Here is a 16,675-nt window from a genome sequence, read left to right on the forward strand (position 1 = left end):
CTTCCCTGCCCACAGCGAGCTGACTGTCTACAGGTCAGTCCATGCCATTAGTCAGCCATTCAGTCTTATTTACTGAGCGCTTATTTGGGGCAGAGCACTGTACTGAGCGCCTGGGAGAGCACAGCGCGGCAGAGTCGGTAGGCACCTTCCCTGCCCACAGTGAGCTGACTGTCCACAGGTCAGTCCATGGGATTAGTCAGCCATTCAGTCTTATTTGCTGAGCGCTTATTTGGTGCACAGCACTGTACTGAGCGCCTGGGAGAGTACACCGCGCAGCAAGGTCAGTAGGCACCTTCCCTGCCCACAGCGAGCTGACTGTCTGCAGATCAGTCCATGGCATTAGTCATCCGTTCAGTCTTATTTACTGAGCGCTTAGTTGGTGCAGAGCACTGTACTGAACGCCTGGGAGAGCACAGCGCAGCGACCTTCCCTGCCCACAGTGAGCTGACTGTCTACACATCAGTCCATGGGATTAGTCATCCATTCAGTCTTATTTACTGAGCGCTTAGTTGGTGCAGAGCACTGTACTGAACGCCTGGGAGAGCACAGCGCAGCGACCTTCCCTGCCCACAGTGAGCTGACAGTCTACACATCAGTCCATGGGATTAGTCATCCATTCAGTCTTATTTACTGAGCGCTTATTTGGGGCAGAGCACTGTACTGAACGCCTGGGAGAGTACACCGCGGCAAGGTCGGTAGGCACCTTCCCTGCCCACAGTGAGCCGATTGTCTACAGATCAGTCCATGGCATTAGTCATCCATTCAGTCTTATTTATTGAGCGCTTATTTGGTGCAGAGCACTGTACTAAGCGCCTGGGAGAGCACAGCGCGGCAGAGTCGGTAGGCACCGTCCCTGCCCACAGTGAGCTGACAGTCTACAGGTCAGTCCGTGGCATTAGTCATCCATTCAGTCTTATTTACTGAGCGCTTATTTGGGGCAGAGCACTGTACTGAGCGCCTGGGAGAGCACAGTGCGGCAGAGTCGGTCGGCACCTTCCCTGCCCACAGTGAGCTGACTGTCTACACGTCAGTCCATGGGATTAGTCATCCATTCAGTCTTATTTACTGAGCGCTTAGTTGGGGCAGAGCACTGTACTGAACGCCTGGGAGAGTACACCGCGGCGACCTTCCCTGCCCACAGCGAGCTGACTGTCTACAGGTCAGTCCGTGGCATTAGTCAGCCATTCAGTCTTATTTACTGAGCGCTTATTTGGGGCAGACCACTGTACTGAGCGCCTGGGAGAGTACACCGCGCAGCAAGGTCAGTAGGCACCTTCCCTGCCCACAGCGGGCTGACTGTCTGCAGATCAGTCCATGGCATTAGTCATCTGTTCAGTCTTATTTACTGAGCGCTTATTTGGGGCAGACCACTGTACTGAGCGCCTGGGAGAGCACAGTGCGGCGACCTTTCCTGCCCACAGTGAGCTGACTGTCCACAGGTCAGTCCATGGCATTAGTCAGCCATTCAGTCTTATTTACTGAGCGCTTATTTGGGGCAGAGCACTGTACTGAGCGCCTGGGAGAGCACAGCGCGGCAGAGTCGGTAGGCACCGTCCCTGCCCACAGTGAGCTGACAGTCTACAGGTCAGTCCGTGGCATTAGTCATCCATTCAGTCTTATTTACTGAGCGCTTATTTGGGGCAGAGCACTGTACTGAGCGCCTGGGAGAGCACAGTGCGGCAGAGTCGGTCGGCACCTTCCCTGCCCACAGTGAGCTGACTGTCTACACATCAGTCCATGGGATTAGTCATCCATTCAGTCTTATTTACTGAGCGCTTAGTTGGTGCAGAGCACTGTACTGAACGCCTGGGAGAGCACAGCGCAGCGACCTTCCCTGCCCACAACGAGCTGACTGTCTACACATCAGTCCATGGGATTAGTCATCCATTCAGTCTTATTTATTGAGCGCTTATTTGGGGCAGAGCACTGTACTGAACGCCTGGGAGAGCACAGCGCAGCGACCTTCCCTGCCCACAGTGAGCTGACAGTCTACACATCAGTCCATGGGATTAGTCATCCATTCAGTCTTATTTACTGAGCGCTTATTTGGGGCAGAGCACTGTACTGAACGCCTGGGAGAGTACACCGCGGCAAGGTCGGTAGGCACCTTCCCTGCCCACAGTGAGCCGATTGTCTACAGATCAGTCCATGGCATTAGTCATCCATTCAGTCTTATTTATTGAGCGCTTATTTGGTGCAGAGCACTGTACTAAGCGCCTGGGAGAGCACAGCGCGGCAGAGTCGGTAGGCACCGTCCCTGCCCACAGTGAGCTGACAGTCTACAGGTCAGTCCGTGGCATTAGTCATCCATTCAGTCTTATTTACTGAGCGCTTATTTGGGGCAGAGCACTGTACTGAGCGCCTGGGAGAGCACAGTGCGGCAGAGTCGGTCGGCACCTTCCCTGCCCACAGTGAGCTGACTGTCTACACGTCAGTCCATGGGATTAGTCATCCATTCAGTCTTATTTACTGAGCGCTTAGTTGGGGCAGAGCACTGTACTGAACGCCTGGGAGAGTACACCGCGGCGACCTTCCCTGCCCACAGCGAGCTGACTGTCTACAGGTCAGTCCGTGGCATTAGTCAGCCATTCAGTCTTATTTACTGAGCGCTTATTTGGGGCAGACCACTGTACTGAGCGCCTGGGAGAGTACACCGCGCAGCAAGGTCAGTAGGCACCTTCCCTGCCCACAGCGGGCTGACTGTCTGCAGATCAGTCCATGGCATTAGTCATCTGTTCAGTCTTATTTACTGAGCGCTTATTTGGGGCAGACCACTGTACTGAGCGCCTGGGAGAGCACAGTGCGGCGACCTTTCCTGCCCACAGTGAGCTGACTGTCCACAGGTCAGTCCATGGCATTAGTCAGCCATTCAGTCTTATTTACTGAGCGCTTATTTGGGGCAGAGCACTGTACTGAGCGCCTGGGAGAGCACAGCGCGGCAGAGTCGGTAGGCACCGTCCCTGCCCACAGTGAGCTGACAGTCTACAGGTCAGTCCGTGGCATTAGTCATCCATTCAGTCTTATTTACTGAGCGCTTATTTGGGGCAGAGCACTGTACTGAGCGCCTGGGAGAGCACAGTGCGGCAGAGTCGGTCGGCACCTTCCCTGCCCACAGTGAGCTGACTGTCTACACATCAGTCCATGGGATTAGTCATCCATTCAGTCTTATTTACTGAGCGCTTAGTTGGTGCAGAGCACTGTACTGAACGCCTGGGAGAGCACAGCGCAGCGACCTTCCCTGCCCACAACGAGCTGACTGTCTACACATCAGTCCATGGGATTAGTCATCCATTCAGTCTTATTTATTGAGCGCTTATTTGGGGCAGAGCACTGTACTGAACGCCTGGGAGAGCACAGCGCAGCGACCTTCCCTGCCCACAGTGAGCTGACAGTCTACACATCAGTCCATGGGATTAGTCATCCATTCAGTCTTATTTACTGAGCGCTTATTTGGGGCAGAGCACTGTACTGAACGCCTGGGAGAGTACACCGCGGCAAGGTCGGTAGGCACCTTCCCTGCCCACAGTGAGCCGATTGTCTACAGATCAGTCCATGGCATTAGTCATCCATTCAGTCTTATTTATTGAGCGCTTATTTGGTGCAGAGCACTGTACTAAGCGCCTGGGAGAGCACAGCGCGGCAGAGTCGGTAGGCACCTTCCCTGCCCACAGTGAGCCGATTGTCTACAGGTCAGTCCATGGCATTAGTCATCCATTCACTCTTATTTGCTGAGCGCTTATTTGGGGCAGAGCACTGTACTGAGCGCCTGGGAGAGCACAGCGCGGCAGAGTCGGTAGGCACCGTCCCTGCCCACAGTGAGCTGACAGTCTACAGGTCAGTCCGTGGCATTAGTCATCCATTCAGTCTTACTTGATGAGCGCTTATTTGGGGCAGAGCACTGTACTGAACGCCTGGGAGAGTACACCGCGGCGACCTTCCCTGCCCACAGCGAGCTGACTGTCCACAGGTCAGTCCATGGCATTAGTCATCCATTCAGTCTTATTTACTGAGCACTTATTTGGGGCAGAGCACTGGACTGAACGCCTGGGAGAGCACACCGCGGCAAGGTCGGTAGGCTCCTTCCCTGCCCACAGCGAGCTGACTGTCCACAGGTCAGTCCATGGGATTAGTCATCCATTCAGTCTTATTTACTGAGCGCTTATTTGGGGCAGAGCACTGTACTGAACGCCTGGGAGAGTACACCGCGGCGACCTTCCCTGCCCACAGCGAGCTGACTGTCCACAGGACAGTCCATGGCATTAGTCAGCCATTCAGTCTTATTTACTGAGCGCTTAGTTGGGGCAGAGCACTGTACTGAACGCCTGGGAGAGTACACCGCGGCGACCTTCCCTGCCCACAGCGAGCTGACTGTCCACAGGTCAGTCCATGGGATTAGTCATCCATTCAGTCTTATTTACTGAGCGCTTATTTGGGGCAGAGCACTGTACTGAACGCCTGGGAGAGTACACCGCGCAGCAAGGTCAGTAGGCATCTTCCCTGCCCACAGCGAGCTGACAGTGTACACATCAGTCCATGGGATTAGTCGTCCATTCAGTCTTATTTATTGAGTGCTTATTTGGTGCAGAGCACTGTACTGAACGCCTGGGAGAGTACACCGCAGCGACCTTCCCTGCCCACAGCGAGCTGACTGTCCACAGGTCAGTCCATGGCATTAGGCATCCATTCAGTCTTATTTACTGAGCACTTATTTGGGGCAGAGCACTGGACTGAACGCCTGGGAGAGCACACCGCGGCAAGGTCGGTAGGCTCCTTCCCTGCCCACAACGAGCTGACTGTCTACACGTCAGTCCGTGGGATTAGTCATCCATTCAGTCTTATTTACTGAGCGCTTATTTGGGGCAGAGCACTGTACTGAACGCCTGGGAGAGTACACCGCGCAGCAAGGTCAGTAGGCATCTTCCCTGCCCACAGTGAGCTGACAGTGTACACATCAGTCCATGGGATTAGTCGTCCATTCAGTCTTATTTACTGAGCGCTTATTTGGTGCCGAGCACTGTACTGAGCGCATGGGAGAGCACAGTGCGGCAGAGTCGGTAGGCACCTTCCCTGCCCACAGCGAGCTGACAGTCTACAGATCAGTCCATGGGATTAGTCATCCATTCAGTCTTACTTATTGAGCACTTATTTGGTGCAGAACACTGTACTGAGCGCCTGGGAGAGCCCAGCGCGGCACAGTAACAGTGTACAGATCAGTCCGTGGGATTAGTTATTCATTCAGTCTTATTTATTGAGCGCTTATTTGATGCAGAACACTGTACTGAGCGCCTGGGAGAGCACAGTGCGGCACAGTGAGCTAACAGTCTACAGATCAGTCCGTGGGATTAGTTATTCATTCAGTCTTATTTATTGAGCGCTTATTTGGGGCAGAGCACTGTACTGAGCACATGGGAGGGCACAGTGCAGCAGAGTCAGTAGGCACCTTCCCTGCCCAGTGTGAGTTTACAGTCTTGAGGTCAGTCCAGGGTATTTATTGAGTGCTTACTGGGGGCAGAGTACTGTACTAATTGCTTGGGAGAGCACAGCGCAGCAGAGTCGGTAGGCACCTTCCCTGCCCACGACGAGCTGACTGTCTACACATCAGTCCATGGGATTAGTCATCCATTCAGTCTTATTTACTGAGCGCTTATTTGGGGCAGAGCACTGTACTGAACGCCTCGAAGAGCACAGCGCGGCAAGGTCAGTAGGCGCCTTCCCTGCCCACAGCGAGCTGACAGTCTACACATCAGTCCGTGGGATTAGTCACCCATTCAGTCTTATTTACTGAGCGCTTATTTGGGGCAGAGCACTGTACTAAGCGCCTGGGAGAGCACAGCACAGCAGTATTGGTAGACACCTTCCCTGCCCAGTGTGAGTTTACAGTCTTGAGGTCAGTCCGTGGGATTATTGCTGCCAACTTGTACTTCCCAAGCGCTTAGTACAGTGCTGTGCACACAGTAAGCGCTCAATAAATACGATTGATGATGGTGATGATTATTGAGCGCTTACTGGGTGCGCAGCACTGTACTGAGTGTTTGGGAAAGTACAGTATAACAATGTAAAAGACACCTTCTATGCCCACAACGAGCCATCTAGAGATCAATCCATGGTATTAAGTGCTTATTTGGCGCAGAGCACTGTACTAAGCGCCTGGGAGAGTACAACAGAACAATAAACAGACGCATTACCTGCCCTCAATGAGCTTATTCATAGATTGTGAGCCCTTCCCAGCGCTTAGCATGGTGCTCCGCACAAATTAAATGCATAATAAATACTCTTACTACTACTGGGAGGGCAAGGAACGTTTCCGGGCCTGGGACCCAAGCAGGCAGTTCGCACAATTAAAAGTAATTCGGTTAAATGAAAAGGATCGACTAATTGGAACAGATCACGATAAACTCCTTTTGGACAGGGACTCTGTCCGACCTGATTATCTTGCGTCTATCGCAGCGCTTAGTCCGGTGCCCGGCGCCCAGTAAGCGCCTACCAAGTACCATTAGAAAAACGGTGAAGTGACGACTGAGCGGTAGCGAGATACGCGTGACCGGATCCCTGTTCATCCCTGGACGTCCTTCCACAGGGCGTCCAATCCGTAAAGCGGCGATCGTCTTCCCGATGGAGCGAGGGGAAGGATTCTTGGTCGCGGATCCCAGGAACTCCAAGGAGAGGCAAATTCTGGGATGTGTGAATACAGGTGAGAGTAAAGGGAATAGAGGGAGTCTCCAGCAAAACCCTGGAAGTCCCTTAATTCTGTCTCATGGAGACTGCGGCCCTTAAAGATGTCATCGCAGAGGATGATTCTCCCACCGCCCCCCACCTCCTTTTTCCCCCCCTCCCATTATTTCTGGGCTCCCAGAGGAGGTTATTACTCTGTTTATTTATTTATTTATTTATTTTACTTGTACATTTCTATCCTATTTATTTTATTTTGTTGGTATGTTTGGTTCTGTTCTCCGTCTCCCCCTTTTAGACTGTGAGCCCACTGTTGGGTAGGGACTGTCTCTATGTGTTGCCAATTTGTACTTCCCAAGCGCTTAGTCCAGTGCTCTGCACATAGTAAGCGCTCAATAAATACGATTGATTGATTGATTGATTCCACCACTTCTGTCCCGGCGTTTAGTGGATTTTCCTTTTACTCTCCAGCCGCTCTGCTCGCCGTTGGCTTTTTCTCCCGGCAGAGGCCCGATATTGAGTCCGGATTCTCGTTTGATTCCCGCAGGAGCGGAGACTGAGGCCGAGCCGGAAGCTTCCCGGCGGGATGGCGCCGAGGAACGTTCCGAGAAGGCCCCGGCGCGGTCCGGGAAGGACGCTCCTCCGCGCCCCGAGCACGCGAGCCTTCCGGGAACGGCTCCCGGCCCGTCCCGAGGGGACGGCGTCCGGGAAGGCCCCGGGAAGGACGCCGGGAGCTCGGAGAGCCGGGGGGGAGACCCTTCCGAGGACGAGCCCGCTCCCTGGAAGCGGGGCCCGGGGGAGCTCCCGGCCGTCGCCGCCCCCCGGCCCCCGCCGGGAGCGGACGGACCCTACCGGTGTCCGGAGTGTCGGAAGAGCTTCGGGAGCAGCTCCCGCCTTCACACCCACCGGCGGACCCACACGGGAGAGAGACCCTACAAGTGCCCGGACTGCGCCAAGTGCTTCGCCAACAGCTCCCACCTGATTCAGCATCGGCGGACCCACACCGGAGAGAAGCCCTACGGGTGCGGGGAGTGCGGGAAGAGGTTCGGCAGCAGCTCCCACCTCGCCGTCCACGCGCGCACGCACACGGGAGAGAAGCCCTACAGGTGCCCCGAGTGCGGGAAGCGCTTCGGGAGCAGCTCCCACCTCATCCAGCACCACCGCTCCCACACCGGGGAGAAGCCCTACGAGTGCCCCGCCTGCGGCAAGCGCTTCGGCCACAGCTACGTCCTGATCGAGCATCAGAGGATCCACACGGGAGAGAAGCCCTACGGCTGCCCCGACTGCGGGAAGCGGTTCAGTCAGAGCTCCAGCCTGCTCCGCCACCAGCGGACCCACACCGGCGAGAAGCCCTACGGGTGCCTCGAGTGCGGGAAGCGCTTCGGGTGCAATTACACCCTCGTGAAGCACCGGAGGGTCCACGCCAGAGACGAGCCCGCCGGGTGCCCCGAGTGCGGGGAGGACGTCGCCCGCCGCCAAACCCACGCCGGGGGGAGGCCCCCCGGAAGCCCGCGGCGAGACCGCAAGCCTGGGGAGAAGCCTTACGGATGCCGGGAGTGCGGGAAGAGCTTCGGGTTGAGCTCCCATCTCATCCGGCACCAGAGGACCCACACGGGAGAGAAGCCCTACAGGTGTCCCGCCTGTTGGAAGGCCTTCAGTCAGAGCTCCACGCTGGCGATCCACCAGAGGACTCACACGGGAGAGAAGCCGTACCGGTGCTCGGTCTGCGGGGAAGGCTTCAGTCAGAGCTTCAATCTCATCCGCCACGGGATGACGCACGCCGGGGAGAAACCGTACAAATGCCCGGACTGCGGGAGGTCGTTCAGCCGCGGCGCCTACCTCAGCCAGCATCGGAAGATCCACGGCGGGGCCGGGTCCTGTCCGTCCCCCAAAGGTGACGAGAGGTTTCCCCGCGGGTGGCCCTGGGGGAGCTCCTCTGGGGCCTGGGAAGTTCCCACCCTCTTCCAGCCCCAGATTCCTCCTCCTCCTGAGGCTCCTCCGGGCCTTCTCCACTGAGCTGTCACACCTCATCGGTCCAACTGCTGGAAAAGGGAGATCCGCAGAGTCAGCCGGTGCGGGCGGTGAGCAGGACCAGACCAATCCACCGTAAATCTGCCCGGGGAAAGGGCCCGTGACGATGCCGAGAGGACCGGGGAGGGAAGGGGTTTGTGGTTTAACGTAAGGCAGGAGATCATCATCTCCCAGCACGCAGCACGGCGCCTGGCACATGGCGCTCTCCAAATGCCATAATATTATATGGTTTTCTGGAAAAGGATTAGGAGGCGGGAAGCAGACCCTGGTAGGGCCAGTGAAGACGACGGGTTAAGGTCAAGAAGCGAGGCGGGCTGGGTCAGTCTAGTTTAGTCACGAGGTTTGAGAGGGAAGCTCCTAGGAGTGAAGGGTTTCGCCTTGTTGGGTGCGTTGCGGTCGTTTCTGAGGTGGAGTAGGTGAGTTGCCAGTGGATCGGTCCCCCTACTCCTACCGAGACGCAGCTGCTCCGGGCGGGCGGTTGTATTTCGGATGGGGGAGAGCCCCACTGGATTTGGCAAAAACTTCACAAAATAAAAACATTTAAGAAGCGATTCGTGCGGCCGTTCTTCTTGGAAAGGGGAACGATCGGCCCGGGATTACCCCTGGTCAAGTCATCCATCTTCTTGGGCCACCCATCTCTCTGCCAAACCTCCCCCCCGGGAAACTGATTAGTGTCAAAGCCAGGGGCTCCGTGAAGTAGCCCAAGCACATAGGTGCTCAGTAAGGGTCATTCAATCAATCAATCGTATTTATTGAGCGCTTACTGTGTTCGGAGCACTGTACTAAGCGCTTGGGAAGTACAAGTTGGCAACACACAGAGACGGTCTCTACCCAACAGCGGGCTCGCCAGTCATTAGCTTGTTCTTGAGGCACGGACTTGAATCCAGTGGGAGAAGAGCGTTCACACAGCAGTATTCTCACAGCTACTCAATCAATCAATCGTATTTATTGAGCGCTTACTATGTGTAGAGCACTGTACTAAGCGCTTGGGAAGTCCAAGTTGGCAACTTATAGAGACAGTCCCTACCCAACAGTGGGCTCACAGTCTAAAAGGGGGAGACAGAGAACAAAACCAAACATACTAACAAAATAAAATAAATACTCCTGTCCCTCTCCTTTCATTCTGAAGTCCAGCGCTTAGAACAGTGCTTGGCATGTAGTAAGCGCTTAACAAGTGCCATCATCATCAAGCAGTGTCCCCCAGCAGAACTCAAGGAACACTTGCCTTATTGTGGAAATTCCAGCTCAGAAAACCCAATGCCCAAGGCAGACGCAGCCCGGTTGGGTGATACGAGATTGCAGGAGATTCTTTCATCTGTCTCCCAAGTACAAGTATAAATAATGGTGGGTTTTGGTAAGCGCTTATTCTGTGCCAAGCACTGTAATAAGCAACGGGGTGGAGTCACTTAGCGGTACTTGTAAACCTGTAAGGCTTACAGGCTTAGGGGGAGAGAAAGCGTAGCCATCGGGCACTGCAGAAAAATCCTCGGCCTCCACGATAGTCACACTCTCCCAAACGGCTTTTGAGCCTCAACTCTCTTTTCCTGGTAATTGGACAGGTGGGGAAGAGGGTTTTTCAGTGGTGATGGTTAAAGTACAAAATGCCAGGCACTGTACTAAGTGCTGGCTCCGAGCGGAATCCCCTGATGGGCCTCATAACTAATTTGATTTCCTGGGACTTCTTTGGGCCAGGGACAGCCTGCGCTTCCGAGGTAGCCGCGGACTGGCTGGTGACCCCAGAGTCCCCTTCAATTCATTCATTCATTCAATCGTATTTCTTGAGCGCTTACTGTGTGCAGAGCACTGTACTGAGCGCTTGGGAAGTACAAGTTGGCAACGTATAGAGATGGTCCCTACCCAACAGCTGGCTCACAGTCTAGAAGGGGGAGACAGACAACAAAACCAAACATATTAACAAAACAAAATAAATAGAATAGTAAATATGTCCAAGTAAAATATAGAGTAATAAATCTGTACAAACATATGTACAGGTGCTGTGGGGAGGGGAAGGATTAATATCTTTTATTTATCTATTATTGTCTTTCATAATAGTTATGTTATCCTGTTTCAACTTTGATGACGGTGGTTCCAGCTGTACAAATCCTAGCTGCTTTTATGGCATTAGGTCCGTGTAGTATTTACCTCATCATCATCAATCGTATTCATCATCAGAAGTAAGATGGATTTAGAGACCCGCCCCGGCGAGGCCACCTGAGCATCAGGTTATCATTTTCTCCACCTAGCCCTCATCGTTTCCATTTCCTCCTCTCCCACCCCTCTTAAAATATGCCCTCCCTCTTCCCGACAAAGTGTTTCTCTGCAGCCCTTCCCTCAAAGCCTAAGGGTCAGGGCGAGAGCTATCTAATCCTCACTTTATAGGTGAGGTGACTGCGGCCCAGAGAAAAAAAATAATAATATTGGCATTTATTCATTCATTCAGTCAATCGTATTTATTGAGCGCTTACTATGTGCAGAGCACTGGACTAAGCGCTTGGGAAGTCCAAGTTGGCAACATCTAGATATGGTCCCTACCCGACAGCGGGCTCACAGTCTAGAAGGAGGAGACAGACAACAAAACATATTAACAAAATAGGATAAATATGTACAAGATAGAGTAATAAATATGTACAAACATATATACATATATCATCATCATCATCATCATCAATCGTATTTATTGAGCGCTTACTGTGTGCAGAGCACTGCACTAAGTGCTTGGGAAGTACAAATTGGCAACATATAGGGACAGTCCCTACCCATCAGTGGGCTCACAGTCTAGACAGGGGAGACAGACAACAAAACCAATCATACTAACAAAATAAAATAAATAGAATAGATATGTACAAGTAAAATAAATACAGTAATAAATATGTACAAACATATATACATATATATATATATGCATATATATATATATATACATATATGCATCTCCCTATAGAGTATAAGCCCTCATGGACAGGGAATCTGCCACTTTCTGGTTTTATATTTCCTAACCACTTTAAACAGTGCATAGTAGTTCATGGGTGCCCACTAAATTATCCCAATTATATCTCTATCTGTAATGACAGTTAGTTCTACCTCTGAGTTTTGACTCTTAGCACATATTCCAATTAAAGGAGACTTCTGATGATATATTGGCTATTACTAAGAAAAATAATGAGCAGAGTCTGGATAATAATAATAATAATAATTATGGCATTTGTTAAGCGCTTACTATGTGCAAGGCACTGTTCTAAGCGCTGGGGGGGGATACAATGTGATCAAGTTGTCCCACGTGGGGCTCACAGTCTTAATCCCCTTTTTACAGATGAGGTAACTGAGGCTCAGAGAAGTTAAGTGACTTGCCCAAGGTCACACAGCAGACTTGTGGTGGAGCCGGGATTCGAACCCATGACCTCTGACTCCAAAGCCCGGGCTCTTTCCACTGAGCCACGCTGCTTCTCTATTTGATTTATGAAGCGCTTCCTATGTGCAAAGCATTGTTCTAAGCGCTGGGGAGGTTACAGGGTGATCAGGTTGTCCCGCGGGGGGCTCACGGTCTTCATCCCCATTTTACGGATGAAGTTGCTTCATCTGTAACTTTACGGAGGTGATGAACTTTACAGAGAAGTTAAGTGACTTGCCCAAAGTCACGCAGCGGACAAGTGGCGGTTCTGGGATTAGAACCTAGCTCTCTTGACTCCCGGGCCTGTTTTCTTTTTCACTAATCAATCAATCAATCAATCGATCGTATTTATTGAGCGCTTACTGTGTGCAGAGCACTGTACTAAGCACTTGGGAAGTTCATTCATTCGTTCATTCATTCACGGGGATAGAGCACGGGCCTGTGTGAGTCAGAAGGTCGTAAATCCTAATCCCGGCTCCACCGTTTGTCCGCTGTGTGACCTTGGGCAAGTCACTTCGCTTCTCTGTGCCTCAGTTCCCTCATCTGTAAAATGGGAATTGAGACCGTGAGCCCTATGTGGGAGGGGGACTGTGTCCAACCTGATCTTCTTGTAATAATAACAATAATAATAATAATAATGATCGCATTTATTAAGCGCTTACTATGTGCAAAGCACTGTTCTAAGTGCTGGGGATCAGGTTGTCCCACGGGGGGCTCACAGTCTTAATCGCCATTTTACAGATGAGGTAACTGAGGCCCAGAGAAGTGACGTGACTTGCCCAAAGTCACACAGCTGGCAATTGGTGGAGCTGGGATTTGAACCCGTGACCTCTGACTCCAAAGCCCGGGCTCTTTTCCATTGAGCCACGCTGCTTCTTGTATCCACCCCAGCGCTTACTACAGTGCGTGGCACGCAGTAAGTGCTTAACAAATACCAAAATGATTCTTATTATTATTATATAGGAGAAGCGGCATGGCCTAGTGGATAGAGCATGGGCCTGGGAATCAGAAGGTCATGAGTTCTAATCCCGACTCTGCCATTCATTCATTCATTCATTCATTCAATCGTATTTATTGTGTGCAGAGCACTGTACTAAGCGCTTGGGAAGTCCAAGTTGGCAACAGATAGAGACGGTCCCTACCCAACAGTGGGCTCACAGTCTAGAAGGGGGAGACAGACAACAAAACCAAACACGTGGGCAGGTGTCAAGTCTTCAAAATAAATACAAATAAACCTAGATGCACATCATTAACAAAATAAATAGAATAGTAAATATGTACAAGCAAAATCAATGGAGTAATAAATCTGTACAAACATACATACAGGTGCTGTGGGGAGGGGAATAATAATTATAATTATAATAATAATGGCATTTGTTAAGCGCTTACTACGTGCAGAGGAGGTAGGGCGGCGGGGATGGGGAGAAGGAGAGGAAAAAGGGGGCAGTGCGTGGCACACTAAATGTTTAACAAATATCAAAATGATTCTTGTTAATCATATCAAAATGATTCTTCTTCTTCTTATTATTATATAGGAGAAGCAGCATGGCCCAGTGGATAGAGAGTCAGAAGGTCATGAGTTCTAATTCCGACTCTGCCATCTGTCTGCTGTGTGGCCATAGGCAAGTCACTTCACTTCTCTGTGCCTCAGTTCCCTCATCTGTAAAATGGGGATTGAGACTGTGAGCCCCATGTGGGGCAGAGATTGTGTCCAACCCGATTTGCTTGTATTCATCCCAGCTTTTAGTGCAGTGCCTGGCGTATAGTAAGCGATTAAAAAATACCATTATTATTATTATTGAGCACTTACTGTGCGCAGAGCACTGTACTAAGCACCCGGGAGAGTACAATTATAACAGACACATTCCCTACCCACAATGAGCTTGAGCCCACTGTTGGGTAGGGACCGTCTCTATATGTTGCCGACTTGTACTTCCCAAGCGCTTAGTACAGTGCTCTGCACACAGTATGTGCTCAATAAATACGACTGATTAATTAATTGATTGATTGAGTTTACAGTCTATTTATATGCCTGTTTTTTGATTGATTGATTGACTGTTTTTTGACACTTTTGACAGTGATAGTCTCTCCCCCTTCTAGACTGTGAGCCCGCTGTTGGGTAGGGACCGTCTCTATAGGTTGCCAACTTGTACTTCCCAAGCGCTTAGTCCAGTGCTCTGCACACAGTAAGCGCTCAATAAATGTGATTGAATGAATGAATGCTTCTCATGGACTTCCCAAGCGCTTAGTACAGTGCTCCGCACACAGTAAGCACTCAATAAATATGATTGAATGAATGAATAAATGCTTCTCTCGGACTTCCCAAGCACTTAGTCCAGTGCTCCGCTCACAGTAAGCGCTCAATAAATACGATTGAATGAATGAATGAATGCTTCTCTCGGACTTCCCAAGTGCTTAGTCCAGTGCTCCACACACAGCAAGCGCTCAATAAATACGATTGAATGAATGAATGAATGCTTCTCTCGGACTTCCCAAGTGCTTAGTCCAGTGCTCCACACACAGCAAGCGCTCAATAAATACGATTGAATGAATGAATGCTTCTCTCGGACTTCCCAAGCGCTTAGTCCAGTGCTCCGCACACAGCAAGCGCTCAATAAATATATGATTGAATGAATGAATGCTTCCCTTGGACTTCCCAAGTGCTTAGTACAGTGCCCAGCGTGCAGTAAGTGCTCAATAAATATGATTGAATGAATGAATTCTGCTCTTGGACTTCCCAAGCGTTTAGTCCAGTGCTCCACACACAGTAAGTGCTCAATAAATAGAATGAATGCTTCTCTTGGACTTCCCAAGCGCTAAGTCCAGTGCCCAGCGCACAGTAAGAGCTCAATAAATACAATTGAATGAATGAATGCTTCTCTCGGACTTCCCAAGCGCTTAGTCCAGTGCTCCTCACACAGCAAGCGCTCAATAAATAGAACGAATGCTTCTCTCGGACTTCCCAAGCGCTTAGTCCAGTGCTCTGCACACAGCAAGAGCTCAATAAATACGCTTGAATGAATGAATGAATGCTTCTCTCTGACTTCCCAAGCGCTTAGTCCAGTGCTCCGCACACAGTAAGCGCTCAATAAATAGAACGAATGCTTCTCTTGGACTTCCCAAGCGCTTAGTCCAGTGCCCAGCGCGCAGTAAGCGCTCAATAAAGACGACTGAATGAATGTATATATGTATACCTGTATATATGTTTGTACATACTTATTACTCTATTTATTCATTTATTTATTTTAGTTGTACCTATCTATTCTATTTATTTTGTTAGTATGTTTGGTTTTGTTCTCTGTCTCCCCCTTCTAGACTGTGAGCCCACTGTTGGGTAGGGACCGTCTCTATATGTCACTGACTTGGACTTCCCAAGCGCTTAGTGCAGTGCTCTGCACACAGTAAGCGCTCAATAAATACGATTGATTGATTGATTGATTTTACTTGTACCTATCTATTCTGTTGATTTTATTTTGTTAGTATGTTTGGTTTTGTTCTCTGTCTCCCCCTTCTAGACTGTGAGCCCATTGTTGGGTAGGGACCGTCTCTAGATGTTGCCAGCTTGGACTTCCCAAGCGCTTAGTACAGTGCTCTGCACACAGTAAGCACTCAATAAATACGATTGATTGATTGATTGATTTTACTTGTACCTATCTATTCTATTTATTTTATTTTGTTAGCATGTTTGGTTTTGTTGTCTGTCTCCCCCTTCTAGACTGTGAGCCCGCTGTTGAGGAGGGACCGTCTCTATATGTCGCCAGCTTGGACTTCCCAAGTGCTTAGTCCAGTGCTCTGCACACAATAATCGCTCAATAAATACGATTGATTGATTGATTTTACTTGTACCTATCTATTCTATTTATTTTATTTTGTTAGCATGTTTGGTTTTGTTCTCCGTCTCCTCCTTCTAGACTGTGAGCCCGCTGTTGGGTAGGGCCCGTCTCTAGATGTTGCCAGCTTGGACTTCCCAAGCGCTTAGTCCAGTGCTCTGCACACAGTAAGCGCTCAATCAATACGATTGATTGATTTTACTTGTACCTATCTATTCTATTTATTTTATTTTGTTAGTATGTTTGGTTTTGTTCTCCGTCTCCCCCTTCTAGACTGTGAGCCCGCTGGTGGGTAGGGACCGTCTCTGTATGTTGCCAGCTTGGACTTCCCAAGCGCTTAGTACAGCGCTCTGCACACAGTAAGCGCTCAATAAATACGATTGATTGATGATTGATTGATTGATTTTACTTGTACCTATCTATTCTATTTTATTTTGTTAGTATGTTTGGTTTTGTTCTCCGTCTCCCCCTTCTAGACTGTGAGTCCACAGTTGGGTAGGGCCCGTCTCTAGATGTTGCCAACTTGTACTTCCCAAGCGCTTAGTACAGCGCTCTGCACACAGTAAGCGCTCAATAAATACGATTGATTGATGATTGACTGATTGATTTTACTTGTACCTATCTATTCTATTTATTTTATTTTGTTAGTTTGTTTGGTTTTGTTCTCCGTCTCCCCCTTCTAGACTGTGAGTCCACAGTTGGGTAGGGCCCGTCTCTAGATGTTGCCAGCTTGGACTTCCCAAGCCCTTAGTCCAGT

At 50.5% G+C, this 16,675-nt stretch overlaps 1 protein-coding gene across 1 annotated transcript; it reads left to right on the forward strand.

Annotated features, from left to right (window-relative positions):
* Positions 1 to 9,251, forward strand: ZNF572 (zinc finger protein 572). Its single transcript, XM_038760305.1, has 3 exons — positions 1 to 33; positions 6,448 to 6,691; positions 7,217 to 9,251. Exons 2-3 carry the CDS (start codon positions 6,613 to 6,615, stop codon positions 8,683 to 8,685), a joined length of 1,548 nt encoding a protein of 515 aa, XP_038616233.1. The 5' UTR covers positions 1 to 33; positions 6,448 to 6,612; the 3' UTR covers positions 8,686 to 9,251.
* The last annotated feature ends 7,424 nt before the right edge of the window (positions 9,252 to 16,675 follow it).

Source organism: Tachyglossus aculeatus, chromosome 18, assembly GCF_015852505.1.
Source record: "Tachyglossus aculeatus isolate mTacAcu1 chromosome 18, mTacAcu1.pri, whole genome shotgun sequence".
NCBI lineage: Eukaryota > Metazoa > Chordata > Mammalia > Monotremata > Tachyglossidae > Tachyglossus > Tachyglossus aculeatus.